This window comes from Perognathus longimembris, chromosome 25, assembly GCF_023159225.1.
Source record: "Perognathus longimembris pacificus isolate PPM17 chromosome 25, ASM2315922v1, whole genome shotgun sequence".
Lineage (NCBI taxonomy): Eukaryota > Metazoa > Chordata > Mammalia > Rodentia > Heteromyidae > Perognathus > Perognathus longimembris.
This window is the reverse complement of record NC_063185.1, coordinates 4,211,441-4,237,320: the sequence shown is the minus strand read 5'-3', so window position 1 is coordinate 4,237,320 and position 25,880 is coordinate 4,211,441. Positions and strand designations below refer to the sequence as shown.

General features: G+C 56.0%; 1 protein-coding gene across 2 annotated transcripts in view; it reads right to left on the bottom strand.

Moving 5' to 3' along the window:
• Positions 1-25,880, bottom strand: part of Unc5a (unc-5 netrin receptor A) — a 58,168-nt gene that overhangs the window by 14,395 nt on the left and 17,893 nt on the right. For both annotated transcript variants that reach the window (XM_048334072.1, XM_048334073.1), the window contains exon 2: positions 1,602-1,823. In XM_048334072.1, the coding sequence (XP_048190029.1) occupies positions 1,602-1,823 (222 nt within the window). The remainder of the gene's footprint in view (positions 1-1,601; positions 1,824-25,880) is intronic.

The following is a 25,880-nucleotide window of genomic DNA, read 5'->3' as shown; positions in this document are numbered from 1 at the left end:
CTGAGATCTGAGGATTGCAGTTCTGAGGCAGCCTGGACAGGAAAGTCTGTGAGACTCTTATTGCCAAATAACTAGGAAAAGCCCAAAGTGGAGCTGTGGCTCAAGTGGTAGAGCGCCAGGAACTTCAGAGCTTTTCAGCTCATATTCAGATCCCGGAAAACTTCTGAACAGCTCTCCCAGCCCCAGCTTCACCTGCTCTCCTGTAGTCTCTACCAACCCTGCATGGGCATCGACCTGCCCCCAGACTCCCTGTCCCACTTCAAGCCTGACCCCGGGGGCCCCCATACCTGCTGTTCTGCACCCCTCACCTCCAGCACCTCTAATCTTTTGGCTTGGGAAACTTTCCAGGTTTGTTATTTTCGGTACTGGGGTTTGAACTCTGGACCTTGTGTTCGCGAGGCGGTTGCTACCTCCAGCCGCGCCTGCAGCCCCATTTAATGCTGGCTGTTTTTAATAGAGGATCTCGCTTCCTTCCTGGGTGTGTGCCTAGGCTGCCATCTGCCTCTTGTAGGCTGACGTAGCTAGGATAATAGACCCCCGTCGCCACGCGCTGGTGCCCAGTTAAGAAGGGGTCTCTAATGTAGCTAAAGCCACTGGTACCCAGCTTTCCAGGTGGCTTTAGGCCTGAGCGTGGATGTTATTCTGGGTCCATGCATCTGAGTCCTAGGTGCAGCCTGTCTCTTCCCAGCTGCCCCATGGTTTGGACCCCACAGAGCCCTGGCCATATCACCAGGTAGTTTGAAATCTCACAGGACACGTGGCACTGCCACACTCCTCTGGGAGCCCTGTATGTCCTCAGCTTGGCACTTCAGGCCTTTGCTTGTGCTGTGGCCTCTGACCAGATCCCAGTCCTCTGAGGAGCCTCCCTCAGGCCCCAGGTGGCTTCAGTCTACGACCTCTCTCTGAGAGCTCACCCCACTGGCTGCCTCTTTTTGGGGGGAGCTGCGTTCTTAGCAGAGAAGGGGCGCTCAGGGAACATGGGAATGAATGCATGAATGAGTGAATGAATGAATGCACACAGGAAATAATCCGTAAGCTCTAATCATTGGGATCCTGGCTCTGACCTTTTTTGTGTTTGGTCATGGGACTTGAACTCAGAGCCTGGGTGCTGTCCCTGAGCTTTTTTTTTTTTTTGCTCAAGGCTAGCGCTCTACCATTTTGAGCTGCAGTTCCATTTCCAGTTTTGTGGTGTTGAGTCTCATGGACGTTCCTCCTGGAGCTGGCTTCAAACTGTGCTCCTCAGATTTCAGCCTCCCGAGCAGCGATGACAGACGTGAGTCACCAGTGCCCGGCTCTGCCCTCACCTCTCTCTCCCATGGCCCTGGCCATGCCCAGCCCAGCTGGCGCTCAGGAAGGGCCTCTTGCCTGTCGTTTGTGAGAGGAAGGACTTGCTTCTCATTCTCCCACCAAGCTGGAGGGGTGAGGGCTCCCAGACAAGGCCCTGTGTCCCGACGGGGGTGGGTATGTGGGGGATCCCCCCTCAATGGGGGGCACACAGGACAGCGGGCACAGTGCTGGATCCATGCCAGCCTCGCCAACTCGTGGGGTGCATGGTGAAGCCCTCCATCCCTGCCCGCCCCCCCCCCCCAGCCCATCCTCACCACTGCTTCCGTCTGTGCTGCGCTCGATCATGTGGTCCACTTGCCGCACCCATTCCCCGTTACACTTGAAGAAGATCTGCGTGGCGGGCAGGGCCTTGCACACCAGCAGCACCGGCTTGTTCTTGACAATGTACACGTCCTCAGGCTCCACCAGGAAGTGAGGAAGTAGTTCTGGGCTCCCACCAGGAACTGGATTGGCCATGGTGGCACTCTGCTGGGCACCTGCAGCGGGGTAGAGGCAGGAGGTGAGTCGGGCAGGCCCTCTCCAGGAGCTGTCAGAGCACTTGAAGCTGGATGCCCATGGCCATGCAGGAGGCTGAGATCTGAGGATCGCAGTTCAAAGCCAGCCTGGGCAGGGATGTCCACAAGATTGTTATCTCCAATTAGCCATCACAAAGCTGGAAGTGGAGTTAGGGCTCAAGTAGTAAGGCTCTAGCCTTGAGCAAAAAGAGCAGCCAGGCCCTTAGTTTAAATTCCAGTACTGGCACATACATGCGTGTGCATGCACACACACACACACACACACGTGCACACAGGCACAGGAAGCAGGGCATCTGTGCATGGATGCCAGGGTGGATGTCCCAGGGACCTGGATTGCTTTCTACCTCTTTGAGAGATCTGAACATGGGTTTCCTTCTAATTTTAACCAAAACCCACAAACCCACAACCATCCCACAAGTCATTTGTTGCTAATTACACAGGTAATTGGCTCTGAGGCATTGGCAGAGGTAAACCCCAGGGCTGTCTGACACGTCTGCCATCTGCCCACCATGAGGATCCCTGAGGGGATGGGGGGCTTAGCTTCTGCCACCCCCCCGCCAGCCAAGCACCAAACAGCCCCCCTCAGGGCTTCAGTGAGCCCCACCAAAGGCACACAACCAGCTGGCCCCAAATAGGGGTTTTTGAGAGCCCAGATCTGGTCTGTTCCATGGTGATGCTGACGGTGCCTGCCCCGTTGGGGAATTCAGAGGCTTCCTTACGTCTAAAGCCCCTGTGGAGCCAGGCACTGGCAGCTCACACCTGTCATCCTAGCTACTCAGGAGGCTGAGATCTGAGGACTCTGGTTCAAAACCAATCTGGGCAGAGAAGTCCATGAGACTCTTATGTCCAATGAACCACACCAAAAAGCCAGAAGTGCAGGTATGATTCAAGTGGGAGAGCACCAGCCTTGGGGAGAAAAAGCTAAGACAGAGTTCAGGCCATGAGTTCAAGCCCCAGTACCGGCGCACACACATATATACCCACAGAGCCTCAGATGGGGAAGGCTGGCTGCTTGTGGGTGTAGAGGGTATTTGTGCCAGCAATTGGCTCCCTCCCCCTCCCCCTGCCCCCTTCTTCCTCTGCTGCAGCCCATGCAGGCTCCATCTTCCCCGTGTCCCGTGTCCTGTCTCCTTATGTGACTTCTCCCGCCCCCCCCCCATGTCCCTGAAGCTCCAGAAGGGGTGCCAATGACATGCAAGCCTGAGAAAATGAAGGCGTCTCTCTCACAGGCACCCCTTCCCTGAGCCTACCCTCCACAGAATCGAATCCAGGTTGGGAAGATGGAGGAAGGCAGGTGGGGTTGGGATAGAACCATCTAGAATCCTGCATATGGCCACACAAGAGGTGCTGTGAACTGAACCTCAGGCCTCTGGGATGCCAGGCATATGCCTTGAGTGCCACTGCAGACCCCCAACTGCCATATTTGCTCCCCCTTCCTCAGAAGCCCCTGGCCTTGGCGGTGGGCTCAGGAAGGTGAGGCCAGGTCCTGTTTGTGCCTGGAGAATGAAGGTGGGGGGGGTCTGGAGGGGGGCTCTGTGCAGCACTGGCCGGCACAGCCCAGGCTGCTCTGGGCACACGCCTGGACTAGCTGCAGCTTGGAGGGGGGTGGGGCTGGCGTGTCAGACCCTTCCCCCTGGCAGGTGCCAATCTGTTTGGTGCCCCCTCACCAGGCAAACACCCTATGGGATGGGATGGGCCTGACTCTTGGGGGGGGGAGGCTGGGTGGGCTTGGGTGCCCCTGGCTAGGGGCAGGGTGAGGCAGGGAGTGGGGGTCACCCCTCTCCCACCCCGCTATCGATCAGCACACCGGCACTGCTCATGTCAGCTGCCCGCTGAACCCTGCACAAGCCGCATGTCTGCCTTTAACTGCTAATGAAAAAGAAATGTTCTGTGACCAATAAGGACACAGCTCGCTTCCCCAGGGCCTCCGTCACGCCACACTGGTGTGGCCTCCCCCCCTACCTCGGAGGCCCCTGGGGGCACCTCCAGGATGTGCCCTCTAGCAAGGACGTCCTATGGCCACAGGGAAGGGGCAGATGAAGGCCCTGCTGGACGGCTGCCTGGGCAGTCAGCCGGATTTCCCCGGCGCTCACGTGGTGATCTCTGCCCTGTGGTCGGCACCTGCGAGCTGCCTCAGTTAGACCTCTCCCCTGAGCTCAGTTACAGCCCGAGCCTTGGGTCTCGCCCCTTCCCCATGTCAGGGCACAAGAATGAGCATTCATCTTCTTTCCCACGAGTCCCGGACTCCGTGCCCAATGATCTGGAATCCTTGAGACATAGTGTGAGAGCGCTTGAGCTGGCCACAGCTGCCCCTGCTCCAGATCCCCTCCCGCGGGGCTGGCTGCTTCTGCTTCTATGGTCTGCATGGCTTCCGGGGCCTTCAGGATGGGGCCAGGTGGCCTTCCATTCTGCCCCCCCAAGTAATCCCTCCAGCTCTCCTCCGTGGCACTACCCCGATCGCACTCACCTCTTGTATTGTTTTCTCTAAAACATCCAGAAAACCCAGTGCCCTCTCTCACCTTTGGCACCCAGGGCCTTCCTACACATGTACCTTTCACCACCGGAGCAGTGAGTGGGGCTGGGGCGTCTGTTTCTACCACCTGATTGCCCTTCCAGGCCTGTGCTATCCAGCTCAAGGCTGCTTACCACTGGGCACTAGGAGTGGGGTACCTCCCACTGGGGCCACCAGGCTACGGAAGGTCAAGCCAAATGAGAACAGGGCCCGGGTGGGCACTGGTTGCAGATGGCTCCCGGGCCTGCCCACCTGCTGGGGGCACAGGTGCAGATCAGTAAGCAAGAAGCTCACTCACTCCTAAGTCCCAGAGGCCCCTCCCCCAGGTTCTGAGAGGCTCCACCCCCAGGTGCCAGAGACCCCTCCCCCAGGTCCCCAGAGGCCCCACCCCCAAGTGCCAGAGGCTCCACCCCCATGTTCCCAGAGGCCCCACCCCCAGAGGCTCCTCCCCCAGGTCAGGCTTTCCTATCCCCAGGACAAGTCCTAGCTGCCCTGTGGGAACACACGCAGATTGCTTCTTCCATTTCTGAGGCTGAGGGCTAACAGGGTGCCAGTTACAGACAAGGAGGACGGATGAAGCCTCAGGGCTCATAGCCAAAGGAGCCGCCAAGAGCATCCTGGGTGAGGGGCCTGGCCAGAGCCAGGCTGGGATGCACATCCCTTGCCCGTTGACCTGGAATGGATGTGTTCATTCAGCACAGGCTGGCTGAGCGTCTGCTGTGTTCCAGAAACTGCCATGGGCCTGAATACAGCCCCGTTTCCCCCCGACCCCCACCCCCAGCAGCCTGGGAAATGCCAGCATTTGCCACACCAATGAGAGCCGGGAGGAAGAGGCGAGCCATGCTTCTGAGAGGACATAGGGGCTGTGCTCTGAATGCCATAGCCGCATTGAAGGGTGTTTTGAGGAAAGGAGGAGCAGGAAGAAACCCCATCCCATCCCCCATCAGGAGGCAACTGGAGGCAGAGAGGAGGCCAGCGTGGCTCTCGAGTGGTCAGGGGGTGTGGAGGACCCGGGGAAGAAACCCCACAGGCAGGCGCCCAGGGCTGGCTGAGATGGCAGTGGACTGTTTGTTGAGTGACTCAGTGATGCCGATTCTTCTTCCTAGAACTTGAGATTTGCCTGAGCATGGTTCCTCACCCTGTGATTTGCCACTGTCAGAAGCTGAACCTTCCTTTCCTTGCTTGCGATCTGGGAATGTGGGTGGGAGGGGGAGACCTGCCCCCTCAACTCAGAGGCCCAGGGCGGGTGCGAACGTGCCTTCAAATGTTTTATTTTTAAAAGCACCACAAAAATATGAGGTGTGATTAATCAGGCTATTAATGAACTCGTATTCTCTGAGCAAGGCCTGCATCCCAGCAGTGGGGTGGGAGAGTGGGGGGCAGGGTGTCACTGGGCTCCGGCAGTGGGGTAGCAGTGTCCCTGCCACCTCACCCCCCATACCATCTGCTGCTTGTCCTTGGGTGGGGCATGGCCAGGGGCAAGGGCGGCCCCCTTGTCTGTGTCCCGGGCACTGCTCTGTGTGGGAACCGGGCACATCTGCCCCTGGTGGGTTGGCTCAGGGCTCTGCTCCTCTCCTGCTTGCCTTGGGAGCCACCATCTCTCATGGTGTGTGTTCACTAGGTCCCCTTGGGGTCCTGCTCCACTGCAGAGCACACAGGAACAGTGTGCCAAGCCCTCCAGCCCTGCCAGCCTCTCCCCCCAGTGACTCCCTGCACAACCTCACAAGCTCAAGAGCTTCGCTCAACCAGCTCCAGGCTCTGCCTCCCCTTACCCCTGTTTCTGGGTAACAGCACCCCATGTTCCTCCAGGGATCCATCCTCAGTGGCAGAGTTACTCTCCGCCATGGCTGGCTTTCAAACCCGGATCCTCAGATCTCAGCCTCCTGGGTTTATTTGAAAAACATGGACACCTCTGTGAGGAGGGAGCTTTGCTAGCAGGCTTTCATAGGCACAGGGACACAGTGCTCAGAAAAAGCCAGTGAGAGGCGAGAGGGTGAGGGAAAGAGGGAAAGAGAGAGCACGGGGCGGGAGTGGGCCCATGCCTGGTGGTGGGAAGTTCTGTGCCCTGGCTGCCTTGGGTGGCAGCTGGGTACTGCTCAAGATGGAGATGGGGTGCTGTGAGGCTAGTAATCAGTACTGAATTTTTTTTTTTTTTGTCAGTCAAAGGGCTTGAACTCGGGGCTGGGGATATAGCCTAGTGGCAAGAGTGCCTGCCTCGGATACACGAGGCCCTAGGTTCGATTCCCCAGCACCACATATACAGAAAATGGCCAGAAGCGGCGCTGTGGCTCAAGTGGCAGAGTGCTAGCCTTGAGCGGGAAGAAGCCAGGGACAGTGCTCAGGCCCTGAGTCCAAGGCCCAGGACTGGCCAAAAAAAAAAAAAAAAAAAAGGGCTTGAACTCAGGGCCTGGGCATTCAAGGCTAGTACTCTACCACTTGAGCCACAGTGCCACCTCTTGGAGACAAGAGTCCCACAGACTTTCCTGCGCTGGCTGGCTTTGAACTGCGATCCTCAGATCCCAGCCTCCTGAGTTGCTAGGATGGTAACAGGCAAGGGCTGAGTTGTTTCACATCTCTGCCCCCAGCTGCTCAGCCTCCTTGCCTCTGTCTCCAGCCTTGCCCTCCCTCCCTGTGGGGCAGGGTGACCCCCGCTGGCCCCATGCAGAACCGAGTGTCCACCTGTCAGCCATCTGTCCCTGCCGTGCCCCCCAGCCCAGGAGCGGCCCATGCCCCCCATAGTGTCTTCGCTCCTACACGATTGTTTCCATGGTGATGTGTGGGAGAAGTATCCAGAACACAGCCCCCCTCTGCCCCAAGGTTGGAGCCCAGTTGCCGTTCCCCAGCAGGCCCCGGGCAGCAGGACACACACGGGCACGGGGAGGACACACAGAGGACGCTGAGTGGGTGCACGGCTGGGTCACGCTGCCGCCAGCTGGCCGGCCAGGCCAGCCGTGGGATGTGGTGGGGTCCTGGGCTTCCTTCCAACCACCTCCTGCTGCCCAGCTCAGGATTGCCCACAAAGGATGCAATGAGCGTTTGCCAAAGACCTGTCCTGTGCCTCCCTCTTCACCCCCCCCCCACCACCTTTATGCATCTCAAGATCCCACCACAGCGCCTTTGCGCTTGCGCTCTCCTTCCTCCGCTCCTCCCGACCCCCTTGGTCACAGACCCAAGGTCACCTCCTCCTCTGAGGTGGCCCCTTAGAAGGGAGATGCCGGCACCACCTCTGTCTGTCCACTGCGAGTCCCAGCACCCACACAGGCACAAAGTAGGTGCTCAGTAAATGTGCCGGCGGCATCAGCGAATAAACCTGGTTGGACTGTGAGGTTCTGGCATGCGCACATGGAGTGAGACCTTTGCCGTTACTAACAGTCCTCAAGTCCATCCCTAAAGTGGCCCCGAGTCTGTCCCAGAGTGAGGCTGGGGGGACCAGGCTCTGGGGGGCCCACCCAGGACCCCCTTTCCACCCAGGGGCCTCACCTCAGGCCACAGAAATAGTTAATAAAACAGAGGGCTAAATAAGCATTTGATTAACAAACGATAAAATAGCTATTGTGTCCCTGAATTAAGCTGTAATTGTGGCTGATAATTGGCTGGTTAGAATTTAATAAGCTGCAATTAAATAGAATGGAATCCAGGGTAATTATGTGGTCACAGAGCTCAGGGAGAGGTGGTAGGAGGGAAGGAAGGAAAGCAGGAAGGAAGGAAGGGAAGAAGGAAGAGAGGAGAAAAGAGGGAGGGAGGGAAAGAAGGGAAAGAGGGAAGGAGGGAGAAGGCTTGGATCTTTGGTGGTGGTGGTGATGGTGGTGTGTGTGCGTGTGTATGCATGTGTGCACGCGCATGCGTGCTCCCCTCTGCCCCTCACCTGGCAGAGCTGGGCAGGCAGCTGGCTCAGCCCCCTCCCCACCCCTGCCCAAGGCCAGCGCGCAGGCTCGGTGCTGCCAGGGCCCGTGGCAGCCTCAGCTGAAAGAGCCCTAGGAGATTGCCTGGCACCCTTCCCTGCAGGATGGAGGCGGGGGGGGGGGGGGGCGGCTGGAGGGAGGCGGGCAGGATGGGAGGAGGACCCACTGTCCTCTGAAAGAGGAATCCCGGGGCTCAGAGCAGGAAAGCATCTGCTCAAGGTCACAGAGCACCCCACAGACCCACGGTCAGGGACCCCCCTCTGGCCTGCAGGCTGGAGCCTGCCGGATCTCACAACTCCCTCCCCTCCTCCACCAGGTGAGCCACAGGCTGAGACGCTGGGTCTTCCCCTGTCATCCCAGCCATTCGGGAGGCTGTGGATGGAGGGTCAAAGCCAGTGGGGACAGGAAAGTGCATGAGAGTCTTACCTCCACTCAACCACCAAAAAGCCTACTTGAGCTGTGGCTCAAGTAGGGCCCCAAGTTCAAGCTCCAGGACTGGTGTGCATACACGCATACACACACACACACACACACACACACACACACACACAGCTGGTCAGCCATCATACAGGTCGAGCCCCCCTCCCTCTCCCGGGAAAGCAGCCCAGGTGTGGCCCCGGCCCCCACCCACAGGGCAGGCATGATGAACTGCTCAGCCTATGAGGCATTTATGACCCCATCAGCATTTTTACAATGTTGCTGGCAATTAATTTAATTAAAGACCCTGTCTTGGATATGGTGGCATTTCATATCTCACTGGTTTAACGCGAGTGCAGCAAGCTCCAGGCTCTGGGGCTCCGGGGCTGGTCCAGGAGCTTTGCAGTCCTGGTGTACAGGGGTGAGGCAGGGCCCGGCCTCGGGGACAAAGGGAGGTCATGCCAGCACCTGCCCTTGGCTGGTGGTGGGAGGCATTGCTCACAACCATGGCCATTGTGAACACTCATACTCTCTGTCTCTCTGTCTCTGTCTCTGTCTCTCTCTCTCTGTCTCTCTCTCTCTCTCACACACACACACACACAGATTCAAAGCAATGGCAGTGGCAAACTTCTCATGGGCTTTTCTTTTGATGTGTCAGTCCTGTGCTTGAACTCAGGGCCTGGGCATTGTCCCTGAGCTTTTTCTGCTTAAGGCTGGTGTTCCACCATGTGAGCCACAGCTCCACTTCTGGTTTTCTGGTTCATTGGAGATAAGAGCCTCACAGACTTTCCTGCCCAGGCTGGCTCTGAACCATGATCCTCAGACCTTGGCCTCCAGAGTATCTAGGATGACAGGTCACTTCTAAGCCCTGCCCACCTCTAAACCCTGCCCACTTGAAGGCCCTGCCCACCTCTAAACCCTGCCCACTTCTAAGCTCAGCTCACCTCTGAGCCCTGCCCACCTCTAAGCTCTGCAGGATGTGCTCTCTGCCTCTGGCTGCACCCTATTCCCAGCCTCGCACTGGGCATGTCCCAAGCCCAAGTGGACCCGTTAGCTTCTCCTGGGCTGCCCTTCTTCTGGCACTAGGCAGGGCCACCTCCCCCCACAGACGAGAGCCACCCAGGGCTGGCAGTGAGGGCCCAGACAGCATGGGGATGTCCCCAGCCCATAGGGCCACCAGGGAGGCTGGACAAGAGGACAGGCAGCTGTTTATTCTCCTGAGAGATGCTGGACACCCATTTTGATTTTTTAAACAGGAAACTTCCTGTCTTACAATGCTAATAACTAATTTAAACATTTTAGATATCCCGTGGGCCAAAGAGGCTCCCAGACCAGTCCTTAGGTGCTTTCTGGGCTTCGCACACGGAGTCACGGCAGGACCCTGCCCCAGGACTCTGCCACGTGCTCTGGCTCCTGCTCTTCCTGGTTCCTGCGGGTCACTTGGGGCTGGGGGTCTTCTATCTCCACCCGAAGCCCTGGGGCACTGCCTGCACCCCCTCACCCCACAGCTGGGTGCTGAGGGGACCCTAAAAGGCAGACAGACATGGCCCCATGAGAAAATGGTAGAATTCATGGGAAAGGATCAGGGCATGGCAGGGTCGGGGCATTGGGCTTGCCTGCCTCCATCTGCACCCCAGATCCAGACCAAGGTGAGGAGTAGAAGGCAGCCGCAGAGGGGCTGACAGATTGAGGCTGACTGGGGGACCCCAGTCTCTGTGAGGAACCCCCGCCCCCACCCATCGCGATCTGGGCTTCTGGCCGCACCCATCACACACCCCTGACGAGACAGTAATAAGCCCTCAGCCTGTTTTAATTACCCGCTGTCCAAATAATTACCAGCTTGTTTATTTCACTCAATGGCACACGCACTTCTTCTCTTCCGATATTGATTTCATGTTTTCCTGGTTTGCTCATTATCTGCCCTGCCCCTTTAATGGGCTCGGAGTTCTGCCGGGGTGGAAGCAGGAGGAGGCCTGGGACCTGGGCATCTGAGGTGAGGGCTGCCCCTCTTTGGGCTTTGAGGCCCCAAACCTGAGATCCCTACTTAGCCACTCCTCCTGGATGCAACTGGTGTTTAAGCAGGAGGGGGCGGGGCAAAGAAGCTGGTGTCCCCCTCCCAGTGCCCCTCAGAAACCGGGACAATGGAGTGGAAGGTTCCTAGGGAGGAGCGGTAATGCCACTATGCAGCTGAGAGGTGGAGGCTGAGGGGTGGAGGCCGCTGGCCAGTCAGGGCATGAAGGTGTTGGTGGGTGACTCTTCTGTTCTTTCGGGAGACTTTATCCTCAAGAACCCCAGTCCCTTCCTGGACCTCACCTCCATCCTTGGCCCCTACCACTTCCCCTGCCTGCCATCACCATGGAAATGCAGGAGGATTGTCTGGTTTGGGGGGAGGGCAAAGAGAGAGGGATGGGGGGAGGGGAAGGGGGAAACTGGGGCCTCTTTGGGTGAAGATTTAGAGTCTCTTGAAGAGGTCATTAGCCATTAATAAATCACTAATAATTGCATGAATATTTAAATCTTTATTAAAAAAAAGAAAACGGCAGTGGGCCCAGCGAGTCTCCCAGTGCGGGTATTTATGGCTGGGGTTAGAATATATAGAAGTTGCGATGGGTCTGATTGAACCGCTGTTATCAGTGCGGCTAAATGGGTAATTGGGAGTGAGAGACGCTATCAGTGGATATAAATTACATACAGTAAACCGGGGGCATTAACTGAGGGTTTATTATCAATTATCTCTGCGCTTATTCCCTTTAAAACGAACTTAAAGTATATTAACGAGAAAATTTACGCATCTTAATGAATTGTAGGGAGTCAGGGGAGGCTGGGCCCCCTCTTCCTGGCAGCTTGGGACCCCCCAGGCAGGGGATGGGGTCCCCCTGGGGGAGGAGGCCCTCTGGGGAGGACCGGTGGTGGGTCTGCCCTGCTACCACACAGCCAGGCCAGCTCAATGCACCTCCCTTGCTCTCATCCCAGGGAAGGGCGCTGGGGGGCCGGGGTGGGGGTAAGTTTCCTTTGGGAACCCTTCTCCTAACCCAGCCCCGGAGGCAGAGCCTTTGTGCAGCTCCCTGGCATCCCTGCTCCTGAGCACGTCCACCCTCCCCACCCCTGGGCCATGCTCCAGCCCCTCCGAGCAGCCCACAGGCCTGCGCACTTCAAGGTCAGCTCGACCTCCGATGACCAATTCACCACCCAGCAGCCTGGTCTCCCTTGGGGGCCTCCGTGCCAGAGCTAGGCCTGCTCCCTGCCTCAGCCTCTCCGCCCCGTGAGCCAGGATCCGGGTGGCAGCTTCTATTTACCACGCAAGATAAAACCAGATCTGGGCCCTCCCTGTTCCCCGTGGGACAGAGACCCGGGCCGGATCACCAGTGCAGAGCCCTGTCTGCATCTGCACTGGGGCAGGCAGGCGCTGGTGGCAGGAGAGCCTCAGATAACGTCTGCTCCCGGAGATGGGGCTTGACTGGCAGGTCTGGGAAGGTTCCTGGAGGAGCCAGCCTGCTTGCCTTCCTTCCTTCCTTCCTTCCTTCCTTCCTTCCTTCCTTCCTTCCTTCCTTCCTTCCTTCCTTCCTTCCTTCCCTTCCTTTCTGGGGAATGGATGTCTTCAAGTCTCCATGGGTGCTCGGCTGTCCTCCATCAAGGACAGCCAAAAACAAAAACCAAAACCACCCACTTGCCAGTCCCTGGCCTGGTCTCTTCTTTCTGCTCCTTCCTGTGGCAGTTGTCCCCCTTTCACCCTGTCCTTGATTGGGTCCCGATCATCTGGCTCCCGCCCCCTCACCCAAACTGCTTTTTCCCATTTGCTGAAGGCAGTCACGCCCCTCCCACTCCACATCACAGGGCCTCCTGCCTGGGCCTTGAGGCTCTGGATGACTCTGTGCCTCCCCGTCCTGGAGAATTCCGGGCTTCAGCCAAGGACCCAGCTCTGAACCGCGAGCCCCCAGGCCTGGCCCCGCAGGTCACTTCCTCCTGCCACTGTGTCCACCCACCCTGGAACAGCTCCTCATGCATGCACACAGCACTGCTGGAAACCCATGAAATGCAACTCTTAAACCTTGTTTTCTCCTGTGCCTTCGGAGGCCACAGGGCCATCACCCATCCGACCCAGCCCCTAGCTGCCCCTCTGCCTTCCCAGCGTCCTGCTTCAGGGCCTGCCCTGGGTCAGCCACCCAGCTCTGTGTGGGCCCTGGGGCTTGGGCTGAGGTTGGAAGGGGAAGGAGAAAGGCCTCTAGGCTGGAGGAACAGCATCAGCAAAGCCTGTGCTGGTGGCAGGTCCTGGGTGGGATGAGAAAGGTTTTGATGGGGTCCAGGATGCCAGGAAGGGTGAGGGCCAGGCAGGTGGGCACAGAGGGCTGTGGAGAATGGAGTTTGCGGCCGGGTGGTGATCCACAGGCCACTGGAGAGGGGAGTGTGTGTGGGCGGCCGTAGAGGGTGACCATCCTTGAGGGAGGCCAGGCAGGGGCAGATGACTGCCATTTCCTGCCTGGTTCAATGCGTAGATGGTGGTGCAGCCAGGCGTAAGTAATCGCAATTGCCTTGGCTTACTGCTTGCTCTGAGGAGGGAGGCTCTGCGCCCTCCCTCTAGCATGCAGAGGGAGCCAGCAGCCTCCCCCCCCCCCCCAGCTGCCACCAATCCAGAGCACTGGGAAGGGAGTCCATGGCTCTCGCTGAAGGCCGATGCCACTGTGGGAGGGAGGGCCCACAGTGAGTCACTGAGCCACAGTCTTGAGGGGCCTCTGTTCCAGCTAGAACAGGCCTGGCAGCTCCACTCTGCAGGCCCCAGAAACTCCCACTTCACTAAGGAACCCAAGGTGGGAGCCATGCCAGGCCCGTGGCCATGCCTGACTGTGGGTTTCAAGCACAGCTTGCTCAAGTCCACTGGCCTCGTCTCTGCCTACTAGAACCAGAAGTGCCCCACTGAGCTTAAGATCCTCTCCAGTGTTCACACCAGCCGGGTCAGGCACAATGTCCATCGCTCTGGGTAGAAATAACCCCCCTGCCTCTCTTTCCAGGCATAGGCTGGGCACAGAAACAGACTCACATCTGTCCTGGGACTCCAGTGGCTCCCAGAGCCACCCACAGAATCCCAGCATCCCTCAGAATCCCAGCATCTCTCTCAAAATGTGTCCCTGGGATCAGCCAAGGCCTGGGGTCGCTGTCTGTCCCCCAAGACACTTTCTCAGCTTGGACCTGAGATGATTAGTTACAGCTTTAATTTAAAAAAAATAGAAAAAAAAAGTACTTACCTCCCCCCTTTCATACAGAGTCATTTGCTTAACCCTCTCTACTCCCCCACCCCCATCTCCAGCCTGGGGGTCCCCTCCCCCACCCCTGCCTCCCATCTCTGTAAATAATCCTCTCCTCTGTGCCTATAATTAGCCCCAAGTAGAATAATTCATAACAAACTTTATTTCTTGTGGCGTCTCGCCTGCTAATGTGTCACTGAGTGCCTTGTGCGATCAACGGGAGAGAAGCTGGGCTCAGGAAGCTATGGAGTGCGCTTGCCCGGGTGCTGATGTGGCCCATCATGCCTCCGAGAGGGCCGATGTCTGCGGGGGGGGGGGGGGGGGGGAGGGGCAGAGCTGTGAGCAGACTCCTCCACCAGTAATACTAAAGCTGGTTGCAGTGGCTCACGCCTGTCATCCTAGCTAGTCACCAAGCTGAGAGCTGAGGATGGCAGTTCGAAGCCAGCCAGGGCAGGAAAGTCCATGAGACTTTTATCTCTAATTAACCACCCCAAAAGCCAGAAGTAGGGCTGTGATTTAAGTGGTACAATGCTAGCCCCGAGTAAAAAACAATGAAGAGGCAGTACCTAGGCCCTGGGTTCATGCCCCAGTACTGGCATAAAACTAAACAAAAAAGAATTACTATACTCATCTCTGCACTTTAAAAATCATGTTTTTGCTTGGGTGCGGGTGGCTCATGCCTGTAATCCCCACTACTCAGAAGGCTGAGATCTGGGGATTGTGGTTCAAAACCAGCCAGAGCAGAAAAGTCCATGAGACTCTTATCTCCAATGAACTAGAAGAAAAACCAGAAGTGGAGGTGGCGTTCAAGTGTTAGAGTGCCAGCCTTGACTGAAAAAGCCAACAGAAAGAGGAGGAGGCCCTGAGTTCAAAACCTCAACACTGGCACAAAAATCAATCAATGGAGATTTTTAAAAATCGGATACAATTTATCCTCTTTGAAAATACCATGTGGTGACATTTGACAATGGATCTACCACCACTATCAAGCTATAAGATGTTATCACCCCCAAACATCTCTTCATCCCACGGCTCTCTTCTACTCCTTGTTCCCAGCTCTACCAACCACGGCCCTATGTTTCTGTTGCCCTAGCTTTGCCTTTTCTAGAATGTTCTAGAAATGGAATCACACAGCCCATAGTCTTTTGTGGCTGGCTTCTATCACTCAACACAGCACTTCAGAGGCATCGCTACGTCCTTGTTTGAATGCGTCGTTAGTTTCTTTTCATCCCCATTGTGGCGTGGAGCGTGCCATGGCATTCACCCACACCACAGGGCTGCAGTTGCCAGATTTGCTAATTATCAGCAAAGCTGCCAGGAGCCTTCGCAGAGGGGCCTTTGGTGGGCCCTGTCCTTTGTTTCCCGGGGGAAGTAGGTTGTTGGGGACCCAATGGAGAGTATATTTGTAAGTAGATAAGAAATCCTGTCTTTGTGTTCTGATCTCACTCAAGTCTCTCAACAACTTGGTGAGTTCAAGACTACCATCACTCATAGTCTGCAGGTGACAAGACACCTGAGGCACAGAGAGGTTAAGCAACTCCCTCAGGGTCACATGTTGAAGCATGGCACAGCCTGGCAGTCCGGGCTGCAAGGCTGAGTGGTGTGTGCTCTGCTCAGCTGCCCCCCACAACTCAGCCTGGGTGAAGCTCCCAGATCTAGAGGTGAAAAGTTCAGGTTTGAGTCCCAGCCCCACCTCTGGCTAGCTACATATTCTGGAACACCCCTTCTGTCTACCAGTAGCACCCACAGTTGCCTCCAGCCCTGAGAAGCTCTGTGATGGGGTGGAGATGAATCAGAGCCGACATTTGCACCCTGCAACGTGAGCTCATCTTCATTATGGGTTCCTGACCCCACACGTCACAAAGTCTGGCTGTTGTGACAAGAAGTGCTTGTGACATTCCCAGGCCCCGGCTTTCCAAGCACGACCCCGCGGAGTTCACAACTCCTTGCTCTCTAGTGAAGGAGGCGATGGAGTTTCTTAGCCAGGGAAGAACCCAAAATGCACACTCCCAGAGAGAGAGGATGAGGCAGAAGCCTGGCGCAATGCCCCCACCCCCATTCCCTGCTGCTGGAGGGGGGCAGTCAGCCCTCACCAGCCTTGCTGCTCATGGCTGGATGGGGGCACCCATGAGCAGGTTGCCTGGCCAGTGTGGTCAGCATGGGGGTCACGTGAGCAGATCTCCCCTTTGTCTGATCCTATTTGCTCTCATTCAGAATATGGCTTCTCTAAAACTTATCCTGGACTTAGTTTCCTCCACAGGGGCTAGGGAGGGGGGCAGTGGCCGAGCCCATCCTGAGGCTCCTGTGAGCCCCTCTGCTCCGGGGGCTGAGGCGGCAAGGCCTCCCACTGGAGGACCACAGGGGTGCAAAAGTGCTGATGAGGGTGTGAGCTCATTTGGGGGAGCTGTAAGGCCTGGGGAGCTGGGTGGAATGAATAATGGCTCTGGCATCTTCCCAACTCACAGCCCTGCCCCCTTCCCACACTTCAGTCCACCCTCTCTCCCTGAGACCCAGCAGATTTCCTTGTGAACAAGCATGAGGCCACAGGCTGGGCTGGAGGAAGCAAGGAAAGCCAGCGGGGAAGGGAGAGGAGCCTAGGGCACCACCTGCCCGTGCCTCACCTCCCAGCCTCTCTCTCCTGCGACTCCCACTAGGTGTCCTCTCAGGTGGGGCCATATCCTGCACCTTCCTGTCACATCAAGGCTGGCCCTGTCCAGCGTCATTGGGGGGCAAAGGCTCTGCCCCCAGACCAGGCAGCTCCAGGCCTTCACTAGTGATGAAGGAGGAGATGGCCCAGGTGAGTGAGCTCGACGCCAGGGAAAGCCCCAGGGTATCTGACCAGAGGCCTTCCCGAGGCTCACTGCTGTTATCCCCCATCACTAAGGCAATGTGACAGTGGCCATTCATCACCTCGCCACCAACACACAGGCCCTGGGACACATGTCTATTTGATGTTGGCTGTGGATCAGGGACCTTACTGCCACAAAGCTCTAGGCTTCCTGGCTTTCGGCGCATCATCTTTAGATGTCTGGGGGTGGGACCTGCACATCCCCTCACACACACACACTAGCAGGACAGAGACCATGCATGAGGTGATTTGGAGGACAAAAGTCTACAAGGTCTAGTGAGGAACAACGGGACGGGGAAGAAAAACACTGAGAGCGAAAAGATAAAGTGGCCAAGAGGGGGGGGAGGGAAAGGGGGGAGAGGGAGGGGGCATGAGGGACAAGGTAACAAACAGTACAAGAAATGTATCCAATGCCTAACGTATGAAACTGTAACCTCTCTGTACATCAGTTTGATAATAAAAATTTGAAAAAATAAAAAAAATAAAGTGGCCAAGACTCTGGGTGGGGGGATGGGCATGGTGTCAGGAAGGCAGGAGCATCAGAAGGAGGATTCAGAGGTAGCATAGGCTGTGGGCGGGTTGGGTGATGGGGGCGGCACACCTGGTAGGTAGCACGCTTCATGAATGGACACTTGTTGTCTGATTCTCCAGCCTCCCTCTCTCCCTTTCCCATCCATTGCTATTCAATATTCAGCCATGTGGTTTCCAGAACTGGACTGTGATTAGCTGAAACCAACTATATCTTCTGCCCTGTCTTTGCTGATTGGCTGAAACCAACTATATCTTCTCTGCCTTCACTGACTGGCCAAAACCAACTGTATCTTCCTCTCTGCCTTCACTGATTGGTTTGGAAGGAGTGCATGAGCCAATCATCAAGGTCTTGGGGATGGCTTGAGGATGGAGCTGGGCTCCCACAGGAAGGGCACGGGAACAGAGACCAGCCCTGAAGATGGGCCAACACCAGAGGGAAGGCAGAGAAACTAATATTGTGTTTGAATGAGCAGTCTAAGCTTTGTTCAAAATCAGCTACACCTTTGGGCTTTTCAGGTCCAAGCGTCAATAACACTCACTTATAGTTGGAGTCTGTTTGAATTGTGTTTTCTGACATCTTGCAACCAAAAAGGATTCTTAACTGAGAATCTAGTTTATCTGGACTGTAGGAAATATGAGAAGAGAGATAAAAAGGGAAGACTGGCAGGACAGGAGCTTGAATGACAGGCTAGGGAGCGGCTACCTATTCCTCTAGGCACTGGGGAGCCATGGAAGGCTTTCTTAGCAAGGGAATGGCTTCCTAGTGTCTTAAAATAACACAGGAATCGGACCTCACCAATTCCTTCTTCCCACCTCTCTGGCTCACTCCCTGCAGAGCGAACAGCAGAATCAGGTTTGTGAGAAAGCACAATCTGCTCACACATCATGGCCCCTGGAGGGCCACTGTACTACTCTATTTTTTTTTCATTACTGCTACAAAATACCAGAGGCGGGCTAACTTGATAAAAGAGAAGGGGTTTATTTAGCTCATGGTTCTGGCAGCTGAAAACCTACAATCAGGCAGTCCTGTTGCTGATCTCTGGTGAGGACCTGGTGGCTGATAGTTTAACCATGGTAGGAAAGCATGTGGAAGCAAGAGATGGCATCATCACACAGGAGACCTAAACACTGGACAGGCCCAGGCTTGCTCCTTTTTTTGCCAGTCCTGGGTCTTGAACTCAGGGCCTGAGCTCTGTCCTTGAGCTTCTTTTGATGCTCTACCTTTTGAGTCACAGCGCCACTTCCAGCTTTCTTTGAATAGTGTATTAGACATGAGAGGCTCACCAACATTCCTGCCTAGGCTGGCTTTGAACCGTGATCCTTATACCTCAGCCTCCTGAGTAGACAGTTTGACAGGTGTGAGCCACCAGTGCCTGGTAAGGCTTGCCCCCAGCCCCTTTTTTCTTAAGAGCAACCTTCTCATGGGAATGAAGGGGTCCCCTAAGAACAAGGGTTTGACTGTTTCTTCATTGATTGGTTTATTGAGTAGGACTCAATAAATCTTGGCAAACAGCTAAGTGAATCCATCAGGGACCTCTCAGAGTGATGGTGGGGGCCTCACACCGGGGGAGCTACTACATGTAGAGGCACAGCAGGAAGAGGCCTAGCTCCAAGGACCCGAGGGCCTGACAAAGTTGGGGGCACTGTCCACGGTGCTGAACGCAAAGCCCGCACCGGATCGCTGTCCTTGGTACTAGAGCACTGCTCATCCTGAGCTCCACAACCCATCTGAGGCCACTTGGAAGAGACTCAATGCATGTGAGGCACCCTACACAACCCCGCCTCCCTCGCTAATCCAGTCCCCCAAGACCTTCTGCAAGAGGCAGATAACCTGGCACACGCCCAAGCAGGCCTGTCTCCTGATGGCGACCCTGACTCCAGTGCAGCATTCAGTCCATTCTGGGGTGCCCAAGCTTTCCAGGGCTGCAGATCCTCCGGGGCCCAAACATCAGCCCCGATCCAGCCAGCCCCTCACTAGGACCCGGAGAAGCAACCAGGCAGAGCTGGGCTCCGGGCAGGCAGCCGGAGAGGCAGGCTGTGTGCCAGTATCATTCACCGGAAAGCCTGGCAAGAGACTTGAGGGTTCAGGGGCTTACCAGGCGAGGTGCTACGCTGGGAGACAGTGCCCAGCTAGGGGTGGCTGCTCTGAAACAGCAGGGGCATGCTAGGGCAGAGGTTGATGCCGTGAGGATGATCGGAGCAGGGGCCAGGAGACGCCCTGGAATGGGGTTCAGTGGGGGCGAGTGGCCGGGGAGGGGGTAAAGGCAGTTTCTGAGCCAAGGTGGGCTGGGAGAGAGGAGTCATTCTCATTGGACAAGCTGCACCTCCATGATGGCTGGCACTGCCCGGACACAGGGCAGTGGGGTTGCACCTCGTTCCAGCACCAGGCCCTGGGTGGGGAGTTCCCCTCTGACGTCATCATCCTCTTCACAAGGCAGTGAGGCCTTCTCCCTGTAGTAATTTTGCCCAGGAACCATTCTGGCGCTGCCATGCATGAACTTATCTAAACCTTCTGGAAGCAATTTATATTTCCAGCCTGTATCACCTCTAGGGGAAAATGATTTTCAAAGTTTATTCCCTGCTGAGGACAGCAGGATTTCCTGTTATTGGTTTGAAAACTCGCCTCTCCGGGGCTTTGCTGGGGGCGGGGGGGGGGCAGGAGGGCTCCTGTCAGGCTGGGATGTGGCCGGGGAGCCTGCCCTGCTCCCCCTGCCCCCCCTTCTGCTGTTATAGGTGCTTAGCATAGTCCCTCTTGGCCTCTTCAAGACGGTCCCCAGTGGGCCAGTGTGGTTATGACAGTCCCTTCTTATTACAACTCTGTCAGGAACAACTTGGCTCCATTTCACTGATGTGCAAAGCAAGGGGGATGAGAGAGACACACACAGCACACAGATGTGCAGCAGAACCCAATCCCCCACCACATGTGAGCTCCCTAAGAACTCAGGACCATGGCAGCCCAAGCTGGTGGGGGCAGGTTCTGTGCAGGGCTGGGTCAGGGGAGGGAAGGCCGGTGGCATCTTACAAGCTCTGTCTAGGCTTCCATCACCCTTCTGGGTCCCCCCATAAAAAGAAGCCTCAAGGCTGGGTGCGGGTGCCTCATACTCGTTACCCCATCTACTCAGGAGGCTGAGATCTGAGGCTCATGATTCAAAGACAGCCCGGGCAGAAAGTCTGTGAGACTCCTATCTCCAGTTAACCACCAGAAAACTGGAAGTGGTGTTGTGGCTCAAAGCACTAGCCTTGGGCTGAAGAGCTCAGGGACAGGGCCCAGGCTGGAGTTCCAGCCCAACAACAGCAACAACAACAACAACAACAACAACAACAAAAACCATCAAGGTCTCCCCCCCTCAGACCCTCCCATCATTTCATCACCTCAAGCTCACGGCCAGGCCCTGCCCAGACCACTGCCTTCCATGGAACCTTCCCAAGGGACATCCTGCACCAGTGGGCATCCTGCCCCCTCCCAGGAGAGTTCAGATTTAGCATGTGACTCCATGATTTCAGGGTGCACACACTCTTCCTGGTCTTTTACTTAGATGGTTAAAAGAAAAGAAGAAAAAGCTGGATGTTGGTGGCTCACGCCTGTCATCCTAGCTACTCAGGAGGCTGAGGTCTAAGGATCGTGATTTGAAGCCAGCTTGGGTAGGAAAGTCCATGTGACTTTTATCTCCAGTCAACCACCACAAAGCCAGAGGTGAAGCTGTGGCTTAAGTGATAGAGCACCAGCCTTGAGCAAATAAAGAGGCAGTACATAGGCCTTAAATTCAAGCCCCAGGACCAGCGTGTGTGTGCGTGTGTGCATGCACACACACGGGCACACACACACACAAACACTAAAACCAAAAAGTAAAAGAGCCTCCGTGCCTGCTGAGCTCACCCCATTCTTTCTCTTTCCAGAACACTGTTCGTCCATTCACACCTCTCGGGTCCTGTCTGTCTGCTCCTTATTGACAGGAAAACAATTGCTTCTAATTCTAGATGATTCCACATCTAAGATGCTAGCACAGAGAACCCACACTCCAGAACACTCATGTACACACACACACACACACCTACACAAATGAACACATGCATATATCCACCTACACACATGTGTACACTCATGCGCACACAAATGCACATCTGTACTCAAACACAGCCACACACATGCACACACATGTAAACATGTATACCTGTATGCACACAGATGCACATGTGCACACCCACACACACACACACACACACACGGACAGTAGTGCTGGCCCCTCTGCCCATGCCGGGGTGCCATGGCTCGCTCCCTGGCCATCAGCCCTGCAGTGGGAAAGGCCTCAGGCCCGGCCTGGGAAGAGCCAGGCAGACACTTGCGGAGGACAGGGGGAAGGCCCGGGATCGCGTGAGCTAGACCACAGTGGCCAGAGAGTCCTGGATGAGGCTCCTGCTCAGCTGTGGCGGGGGAGGGGGGGCTGGCTTGTTGCCCAGCACCCCCACTCCAGGAGCCCCCTCTTAGGAGACAGGCAGCCTGGCAGGAGGCCTGGTCTGGAGAGGTAGACGGCCACCTCCCCCCCATAGAGTCTCCCCTCAGAGCCTGGGATTTCTGAACCCTTCCACAAGATGCATCTCAAACACGGAGTGGTCTCCCCACCTTACACCCACCTACCTTGAGGCGGCCACACTGGTTCTGCTGGCTTGCTCCTCTCCCCTGCTCCTGGCACGGGGGGCGGGGGAGCCCAGCCCGACAGGGCTCTGACCCACCACCGCACAATATGCCAACCATGAGCTCCAGACGGGCCCTGGCAGACTGAACTGTAAGGAGGGGCAGCTTCTCCTGGGAGGCAGGAGGCTGGGCACAGGTGGGCTCACACTCGGGCAGTGCCGCTGGCCATGGGGGCAGAAGAATGTGTGTGTGTGGGGGGGACAGCAGGAAGCAAGGGGTGGCGGGAGACAGAAGGGAAACCACATGTACACCACTGGCAACGCCATCTCTCAGCAAGCAGGGCCAGCTTCCTTCTGCATCTGTCCCGTCACTTGGGGGTTCTGAAATCAGATCTCTCTTGCTCTTTTTTCCTCCTCTCCTGGCATTTTTCTTTCCCTGAGGGTCCTCCGAGGAGAAGATTCTATAGAAAGATCTTTAAATGGATGGTCCCTCCCTGGCCCTGGGGAATCTATTAGAGTGTGAAACCATGAGCGCGATGGAGTGTAATCCGAGGAAGTCGAGGAGATGTATCAGGCAGACTGTGCTGCTAATGCCAACCATACGTCTTAGCAGGGCTGGGGGGCCACCAGCCACTTCTCACAGGCAGACAGGACAGGGCCAGAGAGGAGGCGAGGAGGGGGGCATCTCCGCTCAGCTCCTTTGTTCTCCTGTGCACTCCTGACAGTGTGTAATTATTTCATTTCCTCATTTGTTCGCGGGTGCCTTCACCTGCCCTATCCCTGGAATACCAGCCTCATATGGGGTACGCAGGGCAGTTCTGCTGGACTTCCTGCAGCCTGTGTGCGCAGCTCAGAGCCCAGCACCAACACGGTGCTCAGCAAACATTTGCTGAAGACGTGAGCTGAGGCATGAAAGAAGGAGTGAGTGAGAGAATGAATTAATGGGCAGAGCCGGCCAGGGCGAGCCCCTGGCCCACACCCAAGCTGTTTGGGAAGGAAGCTGGCTCTGGGGACGCTCGGGGTATCTCCGTATTGTCTCAGGCAGCAGCCTCAACATTCTCTGGGTTGGGATCCTGTCTACTCTACCTTAGTCTCAACAGCATGGGTTCTTCCTGCTCCCTGGGCCTTAGCCAACCACTTGTGCCATGGGGGACTGGCTGTGTGGGTGCCAGGCCTGGGCTCTGCACTTGGAAGGCTGGAGCTGGTACAGATGCGAGTTCCAGCTGCTATGGATGCAGCAAGGGCCACATACAATGCGCTCCAACCTATCATCATAGCCCGAGCCTGCTGCACCATTACCGCGGGAATCCAGCAAGGAACACAAGCTAGGCCCGCCATGCAGACACACTGGTGACTCATGCCTGTCATCCTAGCCCTCAGGGCTGAGAGCTGAGGACTGAGGTTCAATGCCAACCTTGGCAAGAAAGTCCATGAGAACCTTATATCTAGTTAACTGGCAAAAGGTCAGAAGTAGGACTGTGGTTCAAGTGGTAGAGTGGAGTGAAAAAGCTAAGAGGCAGCATCCAGGTTCTGAGTTCAATCCCAGTACCATAGTAAAAAAAAAAAGTAGATGAACTTCAGGGTAGATGGCAATAATAAAAACTACAATTAAGCTGGCTCATACCTGTCATCCTAGCTACTCAGGAAGCTGAGATCTGAGGATCACGGTTTGATGCCACACTGGGCAGGAAAGTCTGTGGGACTCATCTCCACTGAACCCCCAGAAAACTGGAAGTAGTGCTATGGCTCAAAGTGGCAGAGCACTAGCCTTGAGTGAAAAAGCTCTGGGACAGTGCTCTGATTCAAGCCCCACAATGACCACCACCAACAACAACAACAACAAAAAACTATGATTAGAGCCCAAATGGAGCCAAGTCTGTAGACACAAGAATATACCTGTAATCCCAGCTACCCAGGTGGATGAGGCATGAAGATCACTGACCACAGGAACGTGAGTCCAGCCTGAGCAACCAAGAAAGATCCCATCTTAAAAAAAAAATCTGAAAAGTCACAACCAAAAAGGGACAGGCATGAACTTTGACTGCCCGACTCGGTCCTCATCCCCACTTTTAGATGTCAGACTGCTGGCTGTATACCTGATTCCTCTGGGCCTACGTTTCCATAGCTGCGAGGTCTCAGCACCTCCTTCAATGAGGTTGTGAACGTGTTCCACGATGAGCTATGGGAAGATGGCGGCTCTGCTGACAGCTGGGTGGTTGAGGACAGGACACTTGATTGAGGACCTCAACCAGGAGGTGGTGGTCCCTGGTCAGGTGCTGGGAGGGAGTAAGAGGGCAGGGGTGGAGGACACAGGGGTGAGGCGACAAAGCTTGGGGCTCTGTGCAGGCAGGATCCAAGATGGCATCCAGGGCCCCAGGTGCGGCTAGAGGTGGCAAGACACAGGACAGCAGACTTATGTGGGGCAACCAGCCCTGATCCAATACTGGCACCTCTTCAACAGAGCAGGGAGAGGGGATGGGGAGGGGAGGGAGCAGAGGGGGGAGGGAGCAGGGGGTGGAGCCAAAGTTCTTGGCTCAGAGCAATGGAGCCTCCAGGATAATCTGGCCCCAAGTGTTCCTGGGAGAAGGCAAATGTCCGCCACCATGTTGGGCAGAAGCGTGATGGTGTCCAGCCCCTGGCACGGGAGATCTGATTCCGGGGAGAAGAAGAGTGGGGACCCAGGGGCTTCACACGGGCTGACTGGAGTCACCAGCTGCAGGCCCATAAATCGCACCCTGGCCCAGGCTGGCAGTCCATTAACATGAAAGATTTTATCGCACTTTACAACCTTCCTGTCTTGTACGGCGACAGCAGGTAATTAAAACAATAATTGTTTTCTGATGTTGCTTCTGCTGAACGATAAAAGCTTCCAGTTATTTTCCTTTTGCTGGGGGAGGTGAGTGAGGGGTGGGATGGGTGGGGGGGGAAGCATGTGGGGTGGGAGTGGGGGACCCTGAAGTTTGGGAGCCATGGGAGGACGGGAGGCTGTCACAGATCACACAGAGAGCCAGGAAGCAGTGTGACCAGCTCAGCAAAGGGGTGTCTCCTGTCACACCCAGTGCAGCTGCACACACGGGCTCACAGTGGGCACAGGGCCTTGCAGGCGCATCTTTCGTCCACAGCCTCTAGCCACACCGTGAGCTGCTCTGGAGAAGGCTATCTTGATTGGAGCCCCTACGAGGGACCCCCAGACACAATGTCCCCATGGCTGGGGACAGCAGAGACCTGAGGGGAGTGATTCTCACTGCACCCACAGGGGAAGATGACAAAGGGGAAGACACAGACAGGCTCTAAGGAGTGAGACTGCTAGGGAAGGAAGGAGGGGCTAAGGCCCATGAACACCTGGACTAGTGGTAATGAACTTGAACTTCTCAAGGGCAAGGAAGGCCGCACACAGAGGTGACTGGCCTGAAAAGGGCAGGGATCCCTCCCATCCTAGAGGGAGCTTCACTCCAAGATGACAGCTGCCTCATAGGTGAGGGGTCTTCTGTGCCCCCGATTATTTACTCTCATCAATCTATGATCAACTGTTCATCCATCCATCCACCATCCATCCATCCACCATCCATCTTTCTATCCACAATCCATCCATCCACTATTCATCTACCATCCATCATCCATCCACTATCCATCCATTCATCTATCCATCTATTATCCGTCTATCCATCCATCATTTATCTACCCATCCACCCACATACCCATCTATCTATCTACCATCATCTATCCATCCACCATCATCCATCTACTCATCTATCTATCCATCCATCCACCTACCCACCCACCCACTATCTATTCATCCTTCCATCCATCAATCCATCCATCTGTCTGTCCATCCATCCGCCATCCATCCATCCATCCATCCGTTACCCACCCACCCACCATCTATCCATCTACCCATCCATCCACCCACCCATTCAGGCATGAGTGGTAAGCATG